This window comes from Festucalex cinctus, chromosome 20 (assembly GCF_051991245.1).
Source record: "Festucalex cinctus isolate MCC-2025b chromosome 20, RoL_Fcin_1.0, whole genome shotgun sequence".
NCBI lineage: Eukaryota > Metazoa > Chordata > Actinopteri > Syngnathiformes > Syngnathidae > Festucalex > Festucalex cinctus.
Genome location: NC_135430.1, coordinates 849,992 through 870,967, shown reverse-complemented (window position 1 = coordinate 870,967; position 20,976 = coordinate 849,992). Strand labels below are relative to the sequence as shown.

Here is a 20,976-nt window from a genome sequence, read left to right as displayed (position 1 = left end):
ATCAGAGCTGTCAAACATTTTTTTTTAAATCACTAATCATATCTTAGAATTTTGATTAATCATGATTAATCACAAAAGCTCCAGCGTAACTGCCACACCCTTTGGTGAAAAGGCATGATCAACATCTCAAGGCTTTTCTGACCAATTTTCAACTGGATCCTTCAACAAGCTCGGCACAATAGATAAAAACGTAAAGTATGACATTTTTGTCACCACTGGGTGGCGCTATATGTATAGCCGAATTTTATCATACATATGTTTTCAGTCCGTGACTATTAAGATGCAAGAGAAGTTAATGATTTTTTTGGAGCTTGTACATAAGAGTTATTAAGCATTTGCTCTTTCTGAACAAATGAAATTTCAAAGACAATATTTGTATGCCCCGCCCCCATCATATAGTATTTTGAAAACTCACTATTTTATATATATATCCCTGAAATGAAAATGAAATGAATACATAATCAGAATGTGTTTCAGTTTTGGGGACTTTCTGAGGAAAAAAGGGTTTTAAAAAAAAGAAAAAAAAAAGACTTTGGGCAATTATTTAAGGAGGCTGACGATCCGATCCGATTAGTCGACTAATCGCGACTACTTATTGGTGACTAGTCGACTAGCAAAATAGTCGTTTGTGGCAGTCCTACAAATAACAGATCCGCAACCAAAACACAGATTTGCAAACAAAAGTCAGGAGTTGCAAACAAAACCAAAAAACTTGCTTGCAAAAGTTTTTATTTTAATGCAAATCCATCAATTTTGTTTGAAATGTTTTTCTTGTTTGTTTGCAAATATATATTTTTTTAAATCCCTATTTTTTTTTATTTATTTGAGGTTGCAAATCCCCTATTTGTTTGATTGATTTTTTTTTTTAAATGCAAATCCCTTTTTTGTTTGATTGAAAATAATGACACAAATTTGTCTCCATACTGTGGGTTTTTCTTTTATTAGCATAGGGGTACCATCTATTTATTCCTCATGTTTAAACTACAATTTATAAATACTATTAAAAATGTAAGGTATTTCACAAACAGATGAGAGTAAAGCCTAATTTATGCCTCCACGTTTGCTCTCGCGTCGATGAGCGCCGTCGATCACATGATCGACGCGAGCCATGAATTTTAAGTGCTGCGTCGCTCGTGGCCGGCCGACGTGCACACGTCGCCAATCCTTGGACGCACGTCGATGGCGGGGCGTCGCTCGCTTCTGATTGGTCCATTCGATGGCGTTTTTTCTTTTTTTTCTCTCTCTCTCTCTCCCCGCCCCCCGCCCAGATAGTTTCCGTGAAGGCAACTGGCGGCGCAAATCGACTTCCCTGCTCGGAGACCACGGCTGTGCATGTGGATATGTGCCTGGGACGAGAGGCGGAAAACAACAATAAAAAAAAAAAAAAAGTAAAAAAAAAAAAAAAAGTAAAAAAAAAAAGTTAAAAAAAAAAAAAAGTGTGTTCGCTAAGCGCACGGCTGTTGTGTTTTGGCGAGTTTACGGCCGACACCGGTGCAAATTGGCAATAATTAATTGCCACGGTGATGAACTTACTCTCCCCCCGGCTTTGTTTCGTGTTTCTGAATTAAATTGAACTTCCTGAATCCGTCATAAAATGCAGAGGAATCGCCACTCTGTGGCGGCCCAGCCATAGCGACAGCGGGACTTGGTGTGAAACTCCAGCAGACACCGATGTGTATTGCGCACAAGTCGGAAGGCAAACGCACGAGCGGAGCTCCAACGTGACGCCTCGACGCGAGCCTCTCGCAGAAGCATACTGAGGCCTTTAGGCTAGCAAGCTTAGTAAAGCTACGCTAACTAGGCCGAGAAGTTCAGCATGCACAAAGACGACTTTAAAAAAGCAGACACGTTTTTTTTTTCTATAAAGTAACAATGGACGTCCCGAGTCAAGGTTTTCGCACGCTGCCTTATAATCCGATTCAGGAAGATTTGTGCTGTGCCCAAATTCACAAGGCTGGTCTTTCACTAGCCATGTATTCCGATTAGACTGAATCCGAACGACCAAACGGAATGACGCCAAGCTACGGGTAGTCTTAAAGGACAAAAGGCAGACTAGTGACTTAAAAATCAAATCGATTCATAATGGATGACTGATGCTAACTCATTCTGGTATTGTAACCCTGACTATATATTTAAAAAAAAAAAAAACAACCTAGGAGGCATTAAGTTTCTTCTTTTATTGTGATTTTATTACTAGAAAAACCACCGATTCAATTATTTGAGTTCCACAAACAACTCAACTTTATTTATAAAGCGCTTTAAGAACAGGCTGTATACAAAGTGCTGTACATAAACAAACATCAGTTTTGCAGTAAACAAGAACAAAAAAACCATTTTGAAGTGCGAATACAGGGTTTTTTATATACAATACAATATATACAATATTAAATACATTTTACATCAATAAATAAATAAGAAGTAGTGAATAAAGAGATAAATAACGACATAAATAAAGACTAGACTAAACATCAAACTCATACACACCACAAAACACCAAGAATAAGTCTCATGGTGCGCCAAAAGCCAAAGAATACAGATGTGTTTTAAGACGTGTTTTAAAAGAGGATAACGAGGGGGACTGCCTAATAGTGGAAGGTCGTTCCAAAGGGAGGGACTGTCAACAGAAAAGGCTCGATCTCCTCTAAAGCCTCCGCTTACCCCGGGTTTTCACTGGATGCGGTTGCGGTGCGGTGCGTCTTGACTGCGTGCTCCGGACGGGTCAATTTTTTTGTCAATCCACACCGGCTCCGCACAGCTGCGGTCCGGCAGCTCCGTCGCCGCCCACTTCCCAACGTGTCTCGCGGGACCGCGCGCGCGCGATCATGTGGCATTTCACAACGACAAACATACAGAAAGTCTGCTCAACAGAGAAGCAGAAAGATATGAGATTCCATGCAGCATCCTTTTTTTGGTTGTCCTTGTAAAGTATATTAATAACGAGAGTCGGGTCAGTGCGGGTCCACTCTTTATTTCTGTCTTCCGCGCCCGGCTGCCGCTCAGTACGGCAAGCGAGACGGGCACAACAAGCAATCGCGAACATCAAACTCACAATACATTACAGTCCTTATAAAAAGGATGTGGCGTGTCATATATTAATTTGTGGTTTTCCACCTCCAATATAAACCTCTCCTCGTCCATGTTCGCTGGTGTCTAAACCGTGTGCTCCTTGCACATGGCCCGGCGACGCCCACGTCACGTTTTGCTGAAAAACTTGCGAAATAGGAGCTGGCGAGTGTTTTATTCTGAAAGGTAACCGGAAATTTATTTTGAAACTGCCTCGGTCTTCCTGTCCCGCTCGATGTGTTTTGTGCTAGCTTGCCATTTGCCGGAGGCCTACCGCTGCGGCGTCCGGCAAAAATAGAAAATAGGTCTATCCTTGCGGAAGGCTTGCGGCACGCCGCAGGCCTTCCGCAGTCGACACGCAACGCACCCGCAAGCGGTGTAAACTGCACCATTCGTATGAATGGAATCTAATTGCTTGCGTCGCCGGACCGCACCGCAACCGCACCGCAACCGCATCCGGTGAAAACCCGGGGTTAGCCTCGGTACCTCCAATTGAGTCTTGTCTGCTGACCTGAGGCACCGGGCAGGTATACAGGGGTGCAAGAGCTCGGCGAGATAAGGTGGGGCAAGACCATTGAGAGATTTGAAACAAATAGAAGAATCTTAAAGTGGATTCTAAATTTCACGGGCAGCCAGTGAAGAGAGGCCAGAATAGGGGTTATGTGGGAATTGGGCTTTAAGTCGTGCTGTGCTGCAATTATTGCACATCTAATCTATCTATCTATCTATCTATCTATCTATCTATCTAGGAGTAAATTTCCATTAAAAACATGTTTGTAAATATATGACTGGCTATAAAAGTCAGAATTAAATTTATTTCACATATTAATATCAAAGTACTGCATAGGCTACAGTTTCTGTTACATTGCATCATGGGCAGACATACTGTATTTAAGGACTTTATACATATTTAACTTGTTATGTTTCAGTTTGGTGGGTTGGGGTTTTGTTTAGTTTTGGGTGTTTAGGTTGTCTGTTGTCCGAGTTTGTCTCCCTTAGTTTCGTTCTTGTTAACCTTGTCCACCTGTGTGTGTCTTCTCTTCCCTGTGTGTTTCTAATTAGTGCCCTCTGCCTGCTGTGTTTTCCAGGTGTGTCCTGTTAGTGTCTCATTAGTGTGGGTATAAGGGAGTGGTGTTTCTTTCACGTGGGTGTGGGAGCATTGTAATTGTTGTTGTATACTGCATCTTGTCTTGTCTTGTCTTGCCTTGTGTTACTGTTGGTCAAGTCTATCTACGTTTAGTCAAGTTTCTTCACATCAGCTCCAAGTCTCCGTCACATCTATGCCAAGAGTCATCTTCACGTCACATTCTCCACGTTTGGTCACGTTCTCCACGTCAACCCAGGTCACTTCATGCCAAGTCATCTTCACGTCCGCGCCAAAGCTATCCATGTCATGCCAAGTCTGTCCACATTTTTCACGCCACGTCTGCCCACCTTCATCACGCCAAGTCTGCCCACCTTCATCACGCCAAGTCATCTCTACGCCATGCCCAGTCTTCTCACGTTCAGTCTGGTCAATAAAGTTCATCTCATTCCTTCTCATCTTTTCCCGCAATGGGGTCCTACCACAACCACTTCGTAACATAACATGCAGTCTAGATTGATTTTTAGAATGAAATCTTAATTTAAGAACCATAAACTCATGAGTTTCCTGCAAGGAAATGTTTAGCACGTGATATATCTAGTGTGCCATGCTTTTACAATTTTTATCTTTTATTTTAACAGCCACGAAGCGCATCCCCCTCGGAGTCTGCAGCGTCGCAAGCGACTCCAAAACAGAAAATCAAAAACTGAAAAGACAGAGGCTGCAACGAAGTATCTGACTGCTAATTGTAAATTTATGGACAACATCATCCATGGAGATGTGGTTTTGGCCGACCGAGAATTTGACATCAGAGAACTTATAGCGCTGGTTGGTGCTGAGGTATTTTACCCTGCATTTAGGAAAGGGATGGAACAACTTGCAGCTGCTGAGGTTGAGGAGACAAGGAAGATTATGACTCTAAAGATACATGATGAGAGAGTACATAATTGGAACTGAGACAAAAGCCATTCTTGGCGGCATTTGTCATATTGACTATTTAATAACTAAACCTGGAGATGACCATTGCAGCTTGAACAAAATTGTGCATGTTTGCCGTGCCTTGACTTGTGCCCATCAGTTGTCCCTTTTGACTGAATATTCACGTGAAACATTTTTAACACGACCTGGATAAAAAATTAAAAGAATGTCAGCGAAATCTTTCTTTTGTGAATTTAAAATATAATAAAAACACAACATTGCAGATGTTTTTTGTTTTTTTTATATGATTTCAGGGCAAATCAATGTCTTCATTTTTGTTGTTTAAGCTGCACTGACGATAGGAAGATGAAAAGTGATTAATAATACAACCTGTTACCATGGGACTTACTGTTGTGATATGTAACTGGAACTAGTTACTGCCTCCAGGAGGAGTGATACGCTGTGTACGATAGGCTTGAGGAGCGTATGGATATGTGTGATTAGGCTTGTGTAGTAAAGAGTGGAGTGCACTAAAAAGATCATCTGAACTCAACCAAAGGCTCATTATTGCTTCACGAATAACACAACATGGTGGCAGCGGTAATGGATTGCCTGCTAAACGTCGATGTCTACTCTCTACTCACGGAGTAATTGTCCGAGGATAATTCATTGCTGTTGAACGTGATGAGTGAGACGGAGCTAAGTGCTAACGGAGGCAAGCTACATATCGGCGGTGCATTGAAGCTACAAGTGCAGTGAGGTGCAGAGTTTATAATACAACAGTTGAGATATAATAATTTTGAACATAATAATAAATCAGGTAAATTTCTGGCAAATCAACTTCAACGGAATCGGGAAAAATCTCTTATAACGGCTATGAAAGATATAAATGGTGAATGTACACAATCACCAGAAGAAATTAACCATATTTTTTACAACTATTATCGAAATCTATACTCAGAAATTAATAGACCTAACCATGAACATATTGAGGTATTCCTAAATAGCTTAAATATACCTCAGTTGTCTACTGAACATAAAGATATTCTAGATGCCCCGTTTACTATAGATGAGTTGTATCGTGCTTTAGACAGTATGCCTAATGGCAGAGCACCTGGTCCAGACGGCTATCCGGCTATATTTTTTAACCCTCGTGCCTTGAAACCAGTGATACCCTCGAAGAGTATACTTTAGCCAAATAAGTAATTCTACTTTGAGGTGTGATAACTAAGTCAATTTTTAACATTTTTTTTTATTTCAACCACTCAAAATGTTCATTGGCATCAAAACTATCCATACATATGAAGTTTTTTTTTTTTTTTTTTATGTATTCCCCCCTCTTAGGACAATACAAGCCCAAAGAATCGACTATGAAGAAAACGAACTGTGCTGTATACATGTATAAAAATAAATAAAAAAATAATACTTCATATGACATAATTAGAGCTTCGAATAAGGCAATAAGTTATAACAACAATTTTTTCAAATGCATGCCAAATTTTTTGACAATGGCAATTTAACTAAAAAAAAAACCCTCGCAAATATTTTAGCCAAATAAGTAATTCTACTTTGAGGTGTGATAACTAAGTCAATATTTAATATTTTTTTATATTTCAACCACTCAAAATGTTCATTGGCATCAAAACTATGCATAAATATAGTATATTTATTTATTATTATTATTTCCCCCCGCCATAGGACAACAGAAGCCAAATAATAGATTATGAAGAAAATTAACTGTGTTGTATATATGTATAATAAAGAAATAAATTTGAATCTTTCATATGACATAGTTAGAGCATCAGGCAACACGGTAGCTTTGATAGAAAACTTTGGGGAAAAAAGTACTTTTTGTGGGGCTCCGGAGCGGCACCGGGACCCCTCTGTGACTTTAGCCGCAAATTGTGTTTGCTTTTCGGATACAGGAAGGCCCGATTTACACCCGTATCCGGTGTCGCACTTCAACGAGCCACGTATCTCTGTGCTCACGGTTCCAGATATGTGTCAGATATGTGCCATTTTCCCCGTAGGACGTACGGTTCCGGAGAAATAACGGAAAGAAAAAGCTCCATTACACCGAGACGTCCGTTGAGTTTACCCGGATATCGTGCTTGTTTTTCGGATAAATTTACACCGCCTGTATCCAATTGTATCCGGCGAACGGAAGTCAACACAGCGACGAGCTACATACCGTTGGGAAGCTGCACGTCCCCCGCGGCATTCTAGGACGTGCTCATATGTTCGTTTATGTTTATTTTGTAGAAGTACTTACTTGCCAACTTGCATTTGCAGCTTTTTGTGTCTCCGATCGCCGTTCTTTTACTTAGATCCAGGAAGCTCATGCCTCTTGCACGTTAGCCAAATGTGTTGTGAATCCAAACTAGCCGAATAAAAATCGAAGCTTAGCACTTTCACACGTAGAAATGCAACGGCCAGATAAGATAACCGACGAGGAATTCATCTCAACAACCGTTACATGTTACACTTCATAAGTTGCAAAAAAAAAACTGTTTTTTTTTGTTTTGTTTCATCCCTTCTGCTTGCTGTTTTCACCGATCCATGCTCCTTGCCATGTTTTGAAGAACGCACGAAGGGAAATACGTCACCTCCACGTTGCACGCACGTTTGGCCACAATGGCACGCCTCCCCCCTGCAGGCTTTGCAGAGCAAATGGCAATGGTAGGCTGGTTCAAAATGGATGATCGAACTGCGCATGCGTGTGGAATATGCACGCTATCAATTCTAAAGTTCTAAAGTGAAGAAAGAGAAAAAAATATATAAATAACAGCCTTCACACACTGAGGAAAACCGCTGTATTGCAACGACGCCCACCTCTAACAGTGGCTCATTTTGGGGACATAACAACGACAAAGAGCGTTGCCATTCGACCCCTCCCACTAGGGAACGTGCCTCCCACGTCCATGCAGACTAACAAACAGCATATCCTAACACGGAACATAAGTCAATAGCTCGCAATACCTTTTTCTGCACAAAAATACAAGTGGCGCGCGTGTACGCGCATCCACGAACACGCACGCGCGCCCACTAACGTGCACGCGCATCCACTAACATCTTGTCGAATGCACAATCAGTAAAAAGCACGAAGAAATAAGTCTGTGTGGAATATGGCGTGGTGGAAACAGTCCGGTGTTTGCAAGGAAAATCATTAATTGGCCTCTTCCGCCACCTGGTGGATTTGGGGTGCGAAATCTTTCTCATGCCCATGGCACCGTCGAGGAATGTCCATAGAAGGATTTCATGCAGAAATCACGGAAATTGCAATAAAATACATGCAGTGTCCAATCGGTCCAAAAATGTCACTTATAATGTACATTAATGTTACGCGGTTGGCTAACGTATCTTCCAGGGTTATAAAATGAGTAATCTGCCTCATGCAATGGCTGAGAAATGTCGGCACACTCGCATTTTGACGGTCCCCCAGTTTTCCAAAGCCGTGGCTCATTTTTTTTGTTGTTGTTGTTGTTGTTGTTGTTTTTTTTTTTGTGTGTTTTCCCCCTGCACAATCAACTCCCAATTTACATATTTGGCTAAACAATGGCACAAGGGTTTTAAACATTTCTGGTTAATGTTTGCTCCATTATTTCTAAGAGTAGTAACTGAAATTAAAAGTAAGGGTGATATACGTCAAGATATGAATATAGCAGCAATTAAACTTTTATTAAAGCCAGAAAAAGACCCCACCCTCCCGTCAAGTTACCGACCGATATCACTAATTAATACCGATATTAAAATTATCGCTAAGGCCTTGGCATCTCGACTAGAGATAGTAATCTCGACAATTATTCATAGCGATCAAACAGGTTTTATTAAAGGTCGTCATTCTACTAATAATATTAGGAGGCTCTTTAACTTGATTAGCATGTCACAGCGGTATGATAAAAAGGCAGTTGTTATTTCGCTGGATGCAGAAAAAGCCTTCGATAAAGTTAACTGGTCCTTCCTCTTTGCTGTCTTAAATAAATTCGGCTTCGGGGAGTCATTCATTCAATGGGTCTCAATATTATATGATTCTCCTAAAGCTACAGTTACTACTAATGGGATTACATCACAGAGTTTTACTCTACAAAGGGGTACAAGACAATGTCTCCTTTATTATTTGCTATATTTATTGAGCCGCTTGCATTAGCTATACGTCGGGATAGACGGATCCAAGGAATCCACTCCGGGACAATAGAACATAAAATTAATCTATATGCCATGATATATTACTCTATTTAGAAGAACCTGCTATCTCGTTAGGGGAAGCATTTAACTTAATAACTAAATTCTCTCACTTATCAGATTACTCTATTAACTGGACAAAATCAACATTATTACCTATTACAGAAAATTCATGGAACCCTACAAGTCAGGATCCACACTACTCATTTCCTACAGCTAATTTAAAATACTTAGGTGTTAAAATTTCACCTAAGTTAACTGAATTAACTTCTTTAAATTTTTTTACCATTATTGGATAGCATCCGTAGTGACCTGGAGCGCTGGAATAATCTTCCGATCTCTTTAATAGGACGGATAGCTACTATAAAAATGAAAGTTTTACCAAAGATTAATTATTTATTTTCAATGATTCCATTTAAACCTACGTCTAACTGGTTCCAATCGCTGGACTCTGCTATCATAAAATTCTATTGGAATAAAAAAAAAAGCTAAAATTAGTCTGTCTACTCTTCAGGAAAGTAAATCTAAAGGAGGTTTAGAGGCACCAAACTTTATGTACTATTATATAGCTAATCAACTACAATATCTTGTGCTATGGACACAACCCAACAGAGATACTAACTGTTGGTTGGAATTGGAGCAGAAGTATTGTAATAATCTTAGACTGTTAGATTTACTCTTTATTACAAAATCAATAAAACGACATAATTGTTTTAAAAACCCAATGATAGCCGCCACCCTGACTGCCTGGTGGAAGGCATTAGAAATTACAAACTCCCAATTGGCGCCCTGTGGGCTCTCTCCCATTTGGCATAACCCCGACTTTCAACTTAATAATCAGTCGTTCCATTTAAGCTTATGGGAGCAGAAAGGAATTACACACCTTCATCATCTTTTCTCAGATAATAAGTTTATATCGTATAGAAACTTGGTCCAAAAATATGAAATAAAAAACGGAAATTTCTTACATTATCTGCAAGTTAAAAATATGGTTAAGAAACAAATCCCAACACTTCAGGATACGCTCCAACTGCCTGTCTTAGCTAAAGATATTATAACGCTTTCTCCAACAACAATAAAGAAAATATCCAAAATATACAAGTTATTTTTATACACAAATAAAACGTATTTACCGACTTTAAAATGGGAAAAAGACTTGTCTATAGTTCCGGAACCAGACTTTTGGACCCAAATCTGTGAAAATGTATTTAAAATGACTAAACAGACAAATTTGCAACTTATCCAATATAAGATACTTCATAGAACATATATTACACAATATATGATGAAAAAAATGGGACTCTCTGACTCCGACATTTGTCTCCAGTGCTCACAAAACACTGCCGATACTTATCTTCATGCTTTATGGTCATGTACTCCAGTGCTGCATTTCTGGACTAAAATCTTGGAAAAGCTCGCTGATATATTAAACTGTAGGCTTCCTTTATCTCCAAGATTGTGTTTACTAGGTGACTTAACAATAACTGAGCTACCATGTAAACAATCTCAATCTATACTTATAGCCCTTACTATTGCTAAAAAAAATAATCCTTGTCAATTGGAAAAATAAACAATCTCTAAATATCGACCACTGGTTAAACTTATTAATAAATTATATCTCAATGGAAAAAATCTCTGCCTTAAATAAAAATTAAGTATCAAGATTTAAACAAATATGGTCTATGTATATAGAATATTTTAATCTTAATTTGGCAACTTAATCCTGCCTAGATTCTGCCTGTTAACGAGAGCCACCACATCGTTACAACTTCTGTTTTCGCTGCTTCTGTATTTGGTATTTTGTATCTGATTGTTTTTATTTTTATATAGTCAGGAACCTAGTTGCTGCTAGTGGGCTCGAGCACACCACACTATACGACACTATACTCACTAACTCCTTAAGATTTATTTCTAGTGGGCACTAAGCATCAACACTTGGTGTTACTGCATGCTAATTAGTCAATTTTCTTGACGCCGTCCCCCGTGGTCGGGCGGGGGTCTGCCCCCCCCCCCCGTTGTCGGCTCGGTAGCGGTTGCGTCTTGGCCGCTCCCTGGGCCCCCTGTGGGGTGCGGTGTTGGGGTGCTTTCCCTGGTGCCCGGGGCGATGCCGTCCCGGCGCGGTCCGCTGCTCCGTGCCCGGCGGCGCGGTTTGGGGCGGGTGGGCCTCTGGTGTTCCCCGTGGTTCCCTCTCCCCTCCCCCTTCCTCCCCCCCGTCACCTCTCCCTCCTCGCCTCCCCCCGCCCATCCTCCTCTGCCTCCCGGTCCCTTTTCCCTTGTCGCCCCCCCCCCCTTCCTCCTCCTGCCCTGCAGCGGCCCTTTCGCCTTCTTGTCGCCCCCCCCCCCCTTCCCTGTCTGCCCCCCGCCCCCTCCCTCTCCCTGGGCCTGGGGCTCCCTCCCGGGGGCCGGGCGGGGGTTTGGGGCCTGCCCCACTCCGGTAGAACTCCTTGTGCGGGCTCCGGTGGCCGGTGCCTATCGTGGTGCCAGATGGGCGGGGTGGGGGGCGGGTGGGGGTGGGGGGGTGCATGGCGGGCGGGCGTGCCACCTACACCCGCCGGGTTGGGTGAGGCCCCGCTGGTCGCTCCTCTTACTCACTTCACTAGTTTTGCACTATACACTTTGTAAATATACACATAGGGCACACAACACATTTCTTGGTGGGGTGGGGAAGGGTGGAAACACCGTCTTCACCCTTCAACTCCCCTCCAATTTTAATGCACTTCATGTCCAAGGGGAGGGGTGAGTTGGGGCGGGGAGCCATCAGGGGGGATGGACTGCAGTGCCTGGCAGCGCTGTGGTCCCCCCCATCTGTGTCCCTGCCCCACCACTTTGTCCCTCCATTTCCTTTTTTAATGCACCACGCATATACATATTCATTTTTTTGGGGGGATGCGGGTGTATCGGAGTAGGGGAAATTTTTTCCCTCTGCTCCGACTCACCTGCTCCCAATTTTAATGCACCACACGCACACACTTGTATATACACTGGGTGGGGCCACATTCACGGTGTAAGGGTAGAGCTCGCCAGTCGGCGAGCTGGCGGACTCAGTAAAAGGGTTAGGTGTCACTAGTACGCTGGCGTGACGACCGGGGCCTCTTCCCACCGGGCTCGGTGTTCTGGTGTTCCGCCTCTCCCCCGGTGCTTCCTCCTCTGCTTCCCCCCTCCCGCCGCTGTGCTCCTTTCGCACGGCTGGAGGTGGGGTGGGCACGTCTTCCCTTTCTGCGCTGCTGCCCGGTGCCGGTTTCCGGGGAGGGGGGGGCTCGCGGGGGGCGGGGTTCGCGGGGGGGTTAGCGGTCGTTGGGGGGGGGGGGCTTGTTTGGGGGGGGTGGAGGTATGGGTGGGTGGGGGGTTGGGTGTTGGGGGTCGGGGTGTGTTCGGGGGTTTGGGGGCCGGGGGTGGCGGGGCCTGGGTCGTGGCGGGTGGAGGGTTTGGGTGGGGTGCGGGGGGGTCGTGGGGGGATGGGGGCTGGGGACCGGTGGGGCGCTGTGGGGGCCGGGGCTGGGGCGGGGGTGTTCCGGGCGTCTGGGTCGGCTCGCCGACCGGTGTCCGCTCGGGTGGCTTGGGGGTGGCGTTGGTGCTGCCGCGGCCTGGGGATTCCGGGGGGGGGGCGGTGCTCGCTTTGCTGGACCGCGGTTGACGGCTTCTTTCTTTGGTGGTGGTCCTTATGCATGCCAGATCCATCGCACCAGCATCTACTGAAACTCAAACAGAATTTGCCTCTCCCTCCCACAGCCCCTTGAATCAGTGGGTGCTCGTGTCTGTGGATCTCACTTTGCTTTATCTATCCTTCCCTCCTTCCTCTCTTTAGTTTTTCCTCTGGTCACTTGAGATCTCAATTTATTGGAAGTTTGAGGTTTCTGGGGTTGGCATAAGACTCTGGTTTTGTAACCACGCAGGAGGGGTTTGGTTGGTGCTGGATTTCACTTTGATGGATTGGATGTACTGGCTTCTATGGATCTCACTCTGCCTCATCGATCCTTCACTCCTTCCTCTCTTTAGTTTTTCCTCTGGTCTCTTGAGATCTCGCTAATTTGTTGGAATTTAGAGGCTTCCGGGGTTGGCGTAAGACTTTGATTTTGTAACCATGGGGAAGGCAGGAAGTGTTTGGTCGGTGCTGGATTTCACTTTGATTTATCTTTCTTTTCTCTTTATTTTTTCTGACCTTTTCTCTGGTCTCCTGACCATTTGAACCTCACGACTCTGGCAAGATTTTGAAGTACCTGGTTAAGGCGAAGGGTAATGGGATATTTATAAGGTTTTAGGTGACTTAATGAGTATACATTTATACGTATTTGCACGCAAACGCACGCACGCAAACGCACACACGCAAACACACGCAAACGCACGCACACATACACACAAAAAAAAAAAAAAAAAAAAAAGAGCAATGATGATAAGACGTTGAATCGGTAAGACTACCGAATGAACAATTCTGAGCTCTTTTTTTTTTAAAAGAAAAAAAAAAAAAAAAAAAAAAAAGCTACAAGTGCAGTATGGCGTTGCATATACCAGTGATGAATTGGTCCGAAGCGGATCTGAGTGAAGCTATAACGTTATTCAGGCAGAAGATGTGTCTCTATTTGGATGATGAAGGAATAACGGATGAAGTTAAACAAGCTAGAAAAATATGCAGAGGTATTGGGGATGAAGGGCTAAGAAGGCTTAATGCTAGTGGACTCAGTGATGATGATAAGAAAGACCAGCAAAAGCTGTGGACATTTTTTGAAGACCAACTGAAGCTGAATGTGAATTTCAGGATTCACAGACTCCACTTAATGCAATTCAGACAAAAGTCAGATGAAAACATTGATGATTTTGTGACTAGGGCGAGAACTTTAGCGCTGAAATGTCAATTCACTGACGCAGAGTTGAATGAACGTCTTATTGAACTCATAATTGCTAGCACCCCACATGATGCACTGAGAAATGACCTGTATGGAAAACCCCAAGGCTATTCCTTGGCTGATGTGCTGAAAGAAGGACGTAAATATGAAGCATTAACTGCGGGGAATGCGCAGTTGAGCCAGCTTGCATTGTCTAAATCAGAAAATTCTGAAAATGTGCATGGCATACAGAGGGACCACACATGTCGGAGATGTAACACAAGCCATCATCCACGCCAGTGTCCTGCATTCCATGACATCTGCAAGGCTTGTGGTAAGAAAGGACATTGGGCACGTTGCTGTAAGAAGACAAAACAACAACATAAGCAAGATGGTGACATAAGTAGAACAAGTAAGTCACATCCAACCCAGTACATGCATGCCAAACACAAGGGATATAAGAAAGGACAGAAATTCAAAATAGATGTGGTTGACAGTTAAGACACACAGGAAGAATTATATCAGCATGAGTTCCATTCTATCACTGTCAGTGACAAGTGTATGCACAGCATTGAAAGTACAGCACCTAGAGAGGAGGCATACACCGCGCTGAATGTGAGACCACCGGATGTGCCAGGCGATGGACATACACTTCGTCTTAAAATTGACACAGGGGCGTCAGGAAATACTCTACCACTGAGGACATTTAGACAAATGTATGGAAGTGGAACGAGAGCACTACAAAGGCTCAAGAAAAATAAGAGGAGGTTATCTGCCTACAGTGGCCATGAGATTCATTGTCTCGGAACGATAACCATCCCATGCCAGTACAAAGATTGCGAATGGATCAATGCTAAGGTCTATGTCGTGGATGTACGAGGACCAGCTGTGGTTGGACTACCCACGAGTGAGCTACTAAAGCTAGTGACTGTACATGTGGACACTGTACAAGGAACAATGAATGACGACAAAGGAGGGAAAACACAGAAAAACCTGCCGAAAATAACAACATGCAGTGATCTCAAGAGAGCATACCCAAACCAGTTTGACAAAATAGGGACTTTGAAGGGGCTGCAAAACAAATTTTGAAGGATGATGCAGAGCCGTTCATTGATCCGCCATGAAAGTGCAGCATATACAATAAAGACAAACTTCAAGAGGAGCTCAGCAAACTGGTTGAAGAGGGTGTACTACAAAAAGTGGAACAGCATACTGACTGGTGTTCAAGTTTGGCATACAGTACCAAAAGGGATGGAACCCTACGGATATGCCAAGACCCACAAAAACCAAACTCGAGCCTGAAAAGATGCCCACACAAAATACCAACTGTGGAGGAGCTGAACCCCAAATTTGCAAATGCAAAAATATTCAGCAAGCTGGATGCAAAAGCTGGATATTGGTCAATACACCTGGATGAAGAATCACAACTTTTGACAACATTTCACACTCCATTTGGCAGATACTGCTGGAAACGTTTGCCTTTTGGACTAAGTGTGTCACAGGACCTTTTCCAGGCCAGGATGGACCAAATTCTCGAGGGGCTCGATGGTGTGGTCAGTATAGCTGATGACATTGTTGTCAGTGGAAAAAATGAAGAAAAGCATGACAGACATCTGATAGGCTTGATGGAACGGGCAGTTGAAGCAGGTATGGTGTTCAACAGCGAGAAATGTGCCATCAAGCAGAAAAGCATCTCATTCTTTGGCAACCTTTACACCGAAGACGGCATAAAACCTGACGTGGCAAAAGTAAGAGACATCCAAGGAATGCCGTCTCCTCAAAACAAAGACGAACTGCACAGATTCCTTGGAATGCTCACATACCTCGCAGCCTACATACCCAAGTTTGCTGAAAAGGCACACACCTTAAGAGGGCTGATGAAAAGCGATGCATTGTGGGTATGGGAAGCTGATCATCAGAAATGCTTTGAGGAGTTGAAAGAAGCTATTGCTGAGGATGTATGTCTGAAATACTATGACGCAAGCACACCTTTGACGCTTGAGGTGGATGCATCACAAAAAGGCCTTGGAATAGCGCTGGTACAAAATGAAAAACCCATTGCATTTGGATCAAAAACACTGACAGACTGCCAGTCAAGGTACAGCAACATTGAAAGAGAAATGCTGACGATCGTGTACGGTATGCAGCGGTACCATACTTACCTGTATGGTAAGTCATTTACAGTGTTCACAGATCACAAGCCACTGGTCACCATCTGTGCAAAACCTCTACATGCAGCACCACCTCGTCTCCAACGTATGTTGATTAAAACCCAAGGATACAACTATGAAGTCAAATACAGACCTGGAGCGGAGATGGTACTGGCAGACACACTCAGTAGACTGCCAAACCCTGAAAATGATGGTGAGATTCAATTGGATGAACGCATAGATGGAGTCAACGCTAAAATAGACGACCCAGGAAAGTACACAATTGCCATGATAAACTTCTCCTGCGAGAAGCAAGAAGCATTACGCAAACTAACTGCTGATGACCCAAAACTTGGACAGCTGAAAGAACTCATCTACAAAGGATGGCCTGACAGTATGAAGGACCTTCCCAAAGACTTGCGTGCATACTGGTCTTTCAGAGATGAGCTTGCTGTGGAAGCCGGAGTCATATTCAAGGGAAGACAGATGCTCACTCATTCCTGAACCATTGCGCAAAGACATTTTGAGTCAACTCCATGTGGGCCATCAAGGTATAGAAAAAACACGCCGGCTGGCAAGAGGAAGCGTCTACTGGATAAAGATAAATGAGGACATTGAAAAGACATGTAAGTCCTGCAGTGTGTGTGCAGAGCATCAGGATGCGAATCCAAAAGAACCTCTCACACCGCACAGCACACCTTCAAAACCATGGCAGTCAATAGCGTCTGACTTGTTTGAAATCAAGGGTCGCCAGTTCCTGCTGACTGTGGATAGATACTCCAAGTATCCACTGGTGGATGAAATGTCTACTCCAGTTTCCAGCCATTCTGTTGCACGACATCTTCAAACATACATGTCTATGTTTGGACGGCCGGATGAAATACTGACTGACAATGGACCACAATTCACTGGATAACCTTTTAAAGAACTGATGACTACTGTCAACTTCCGCCTCCCCGAAGGACTTAAATCGGGAATTATGTCCTGATCGACTCTCCAATCAAAGGGTTAGAAATTCCCCTTTTCCCTCACCGGCTCTAAGGCGTCAGCGTGAGGAGACGGGAATTAGTTAAGCCGATATCTCAAAGTGGATTCACCTAGGTTTGTTCACTGTCTTCTTATCATGAGGCCAATCCGTTTTCATCCACCTATCAATCCTGAGTGAATAACCACACAGAGCCCAGGAATAATAGTCTGAACACCTCACTTAAATTGTCAGCTCCACTTTGAGTTGTTTGCATTTGTTATTGACCTAGTCATTTAATAATCCTTGTGAGGATCATACGGATTTGTTTCATATCAAGCTGGAGTATTTGACTTTATTAATACAGATGGAGACACTGCTCTGATGTTATTCGAGTGCACTTACCTTTTCCTGGCCGTCCACTGCCGCCGTGTCCGTCTCGAAGGAAAATAATAAGGTCTTATAAAACGACCTTGGACTTATAAAATGTCCAAAAAATAAAAATAAAATCGAAGAAAAATAATAAGGTCTTATAAAACGCCCAAAAGAAATAAAATAAAACTAAAATAAACAAATAAAATAATTACTAAAAATAAGAATGAAAAGGAACAAATAAAATTATTAATTCACAATTGGTTTTTCAATCACTTCATTTGGACTTATAAAATGTCCAAAAGGAATAAAACAAAAATGAAATGAACAAATAAAGTAATTAATTCAGAAATTGTCTTTCAATAATTTTATTTGCAATAATAATGTATAGATAAAATATAATTTTCAATATCTCTCATGAGCGCTCACCAGACGCGAGGCGCAAATGTAAATCATGAAAATCACAAATAAAGTGAAACATAAAATCAATAAAATATAAATTGAAATAGAAAACGGGAAATCAAACATAATATTTAAACCTTTTATAAGAGCTTTCTAAGTTTGATCATTTCTCAAAAAAAGCTCAAGACCTGATTCAGAATAAGATGTTTTTGGCTAAAAATAATTTAAAGATATGGGAGTGGTTAAATGGCTCCCACCCTACACGCGATTAATCTTTCATATCTTCCTCTTAAACATCTTATTAATGAAAGTTTTGTACTTTACCCAATCTGTGAAGAAAGTTCCATTCACGGCTAAAAGTCAAAGATCCTTCGTGAAAAACCTAAGTCTCAAACAGCCGCGAATCCGTCTTCAGAAACACACTCCGTCCAGACCACATCGCAGGGTGAAGAAGAAAGAGCCTCGGTCCTCGCTGGGGAAGACTTTTTATAACCTTGGGTCGTATCACTGGTTTCCTCAGTGTGAGTGTCCTTCCGCGTCGTCCTTCCACATATCAATGCGCAAAGACTTGTTGAGACTTATTCTCAGTAATTTTCCACACAGATGGGCCATAAGCGCACAAACTTTAAATAAACACACAGAGGAAACTGGTTGCTAAGCTACGCACACCACAGAGCGCAACCAGTTCCTGTTTTTGTCATTCTGACACTTCTGTTCTGCTCATAATCATATGTCAAAGGTCTTGAGCTCTATTCAACAATCATGAACATTAAAATCAATAACATCATATATGTATTAATGTTCTAACCATAATTAAGCAAGCATGAATAACATGTATATACATGACATATTAAATCCCAAATTCTCTCAGGGAAACTTAACAGGTTATTTCTAGTTCTGGTCCCACATCGTGCATGTTATTGTTGAGAGGACAATACATACAGGTAACCTTTTCACTCAGTGCAGTTACAGCAATATTATCAGCGATAAAGACAGCATCGCTTGTAAAGAAAAGAAAATAAAAGACAGCAAAACTTCATAGTTGGCCTCAATGTGCTGTAATCATTGATCCATAAATCAGGTTAACAATTGTCGAATATAAATTGTGTATATGTGTATTATCACTTAGTTCAGGATCCCATTTATTTACACTTAATTTGTATTTGGCCACTTCCTTATACAGGATGTCATGGCTATGCTGAGTAGGCGGTGTTGTGGAATTTTCAGCAGTTAGGCGAGATGAATAAAATAGTCTGGAAAACAATTTGTCTTTTGGGTTTCTTTATATTTGAAGCTTCAAATATACACAAGTCTAACAGAGCAGTGTACAAGATAGTGGTCTGTGAGAGAGTGCGCAGAAAGACGAAAGCAAGATTCTTTTTGGAATTTGGGAGGCGAAGGGAGGGTCAACTGGGCAGGGAAACATGCAGTCTCTTCCAAGCAAGCTTATCAGTGAAGGTCACTTTGTTATTCCTTCATGTACAAAGAAGGAGCAGTCCATAAGAAAACAAACTCCAGGTGTCCGTAATACAATACAGTACAAACTTATGTTGATACATGTTAAATAATTATTTTCCATAACAGCGGCTTGGTTGTACAGGTTTGGCGGCATCCGGTGGTGACTTTAAGGAACTGCACCCAGAGGCCATGTAAGGGTTTGGCTTTCAATCATGTAGACACCAATTGGTCTCGAACTAAGAATTGAGTCTAGTTCATTAATTTGTTATCTCATTTTACATGATATGGCGTTTCATCTGACCCACTCAATCCACTCAATTCAACACTGCGTGGGGGGTAAGACACATTACAAGTTCACCAAATTACCCGAAAAGTAATGGTTTCACCGAAAGGCATGTAAGATACGTTAAGGCCATCGTGAAGAAAACAATACAAAACAAAGATGACCTGTACATTGCTTTGCTGCAAGTAAGGGCGACACCTATTGACAGCAACTTGCCATCACCTGCAGAGCTTCTCTTTGGCAGGAGTGTCACTACCCTGTTGCCAAGCCGGACAGATCCAGGAAGAGAGGAACACCGAGAGCATCTGGCGCATAGAGCAGCTGCAATGAAAGAGCACCATGACCGTAGCTCTCACAAGGAACTCCCTGAACTACATCCTGGACAGCATGTGACAATGTGGGACAAGGAGAGACGGACATGGCACCCAGCAGTTGTCTTGCATAAATGCAATGAGCCGCGGAGCTACATTGTTCAAACACCAAATGGAAATAATCTGAGACGCAACAGGAGCCATCTTCGTGGACCCTACAACATAAAGATGCAACAAACATAGCCTGTAAGGAGAGTGAACTTTGCAGAGCCAGATATGTGGGATGAAGATCACCAGGATCACAGAGGGCGAAGACAAGAGGATACACCAAACAGAAAAACTAAAACCAATGAGCCAATAAAAACAAGATGTGGAAGGCTTGTAGTCAAACCAGCTCTCTACAAGGACTACGTTGAATAGTGAAGCTATAGAAGAGAAAAAAAAAAAGTTTTTTGCGTTCTGTGTAAACATTTTCTGCAAAGTTGATGTGTTCAAATATGACAAGTTTGTTATCTTAAAATGGATAGAATTAGGATTTCTGTGTAGAACACAAATTTATGTTGATGCAAATTTTTGTTATGTTTTGTTATGGGATTGTTCATGTAAAACAGGGGGGATGTTGTGATATGTAACTGGAACTAGTTACTGCCTCCAGGCGGAGTGATACGCTGTGTACGATAGGCTTGAGGAGCGTATGGATATGTGTGATTAGGCTTGTGTAGTAAAGAGTGGAGTGCACTAAAAAGATCATCTGAACTCAACCAAAGGCTCATTATTGCTTCACGAATAACACAACACTTACGATGCACTAATATATTTTTGCAACCTATATTTTTCTAGTAAGATATTATTTGCTATGTGTTAATATCGCAAGCGCGTCACAGTCTTGACAAAACCTCTATTTACAGCAAAAGTGGCGACATCTGTCGGTGACCTGATGACGGTGCTTGCTTCGAAACATCAGTGCAT

The 20,976-nt window shown here is 42.5% G+C and overlaps 2 protein-coding genes across 7 annotated transcripts in view; both read left to right on the top strand.

The window, feature by feature from the left end:
• trdmt1 (tRNA aspartic acid methyltransferase 1) overlaps positions 1-5,348 on the top strand; it is a 123,875-nt gene extending 118,527 nt beyond the window's left edge. For 2 of the 6 annotated variants that reach the window (XM_077508316.1, XM_077508317.1), the window contains 3 exons: positions 4,126-4,151; positions 4,407-4,576; positions 4,789-5,348. In XM_077508316.1, the coding sequence (XP_077364442.1) occupies positions 4,126-4,151; positions 4,407-4,576; positions 4,789-5,104 (512 nt within the window). In that variant the 3' untranslated portion in view covers positions 5,105-5,348. The remainder of the gene's footprint in view (positions 1-4,125; positions 4,152-4,406; positions 4,577-4,788) is intronic. The other 4 variants (XM_077508320.1, XM_077508318.1, XM_077508319.1 and 1 more) reach the window with 4 other exon arrangements.
• An 8,343-nt stretch (positions 5,349-13,691) lies between these two features.
• Positions 13,692-20,689, top strand: LOC144008938 (uncharacterized). Its single transcript, XM_077508333.1, has 2 exons — positions 13,692-17,318; positions 19,941-20,689. Exon 1 carries the CDS (start codon positions 15,588-15,590, stop codon positions 16,719-16,721), a length of 1,134 nt encoding a protein of 377 aa, XP_077364459.1. The 5' UTR covers positions 13,692-15,587; the 3' UTR covers positions 16,722-17,318; positions 19,941-20,689.
• The last annotated feature ends 287 nt before the right edge of the window (positions 20,690-20,976 follow it).

Bases quoted from the DNA above. Each gene is read 5' to 3' on its own strand.
- LOC144008938 (XM_077508333.1), top strand. From the start codon at position 15,588: ATGGACCAAATTCTCGAGGGGCTCGATGGTGTGGTCAGTATAGCTGAT.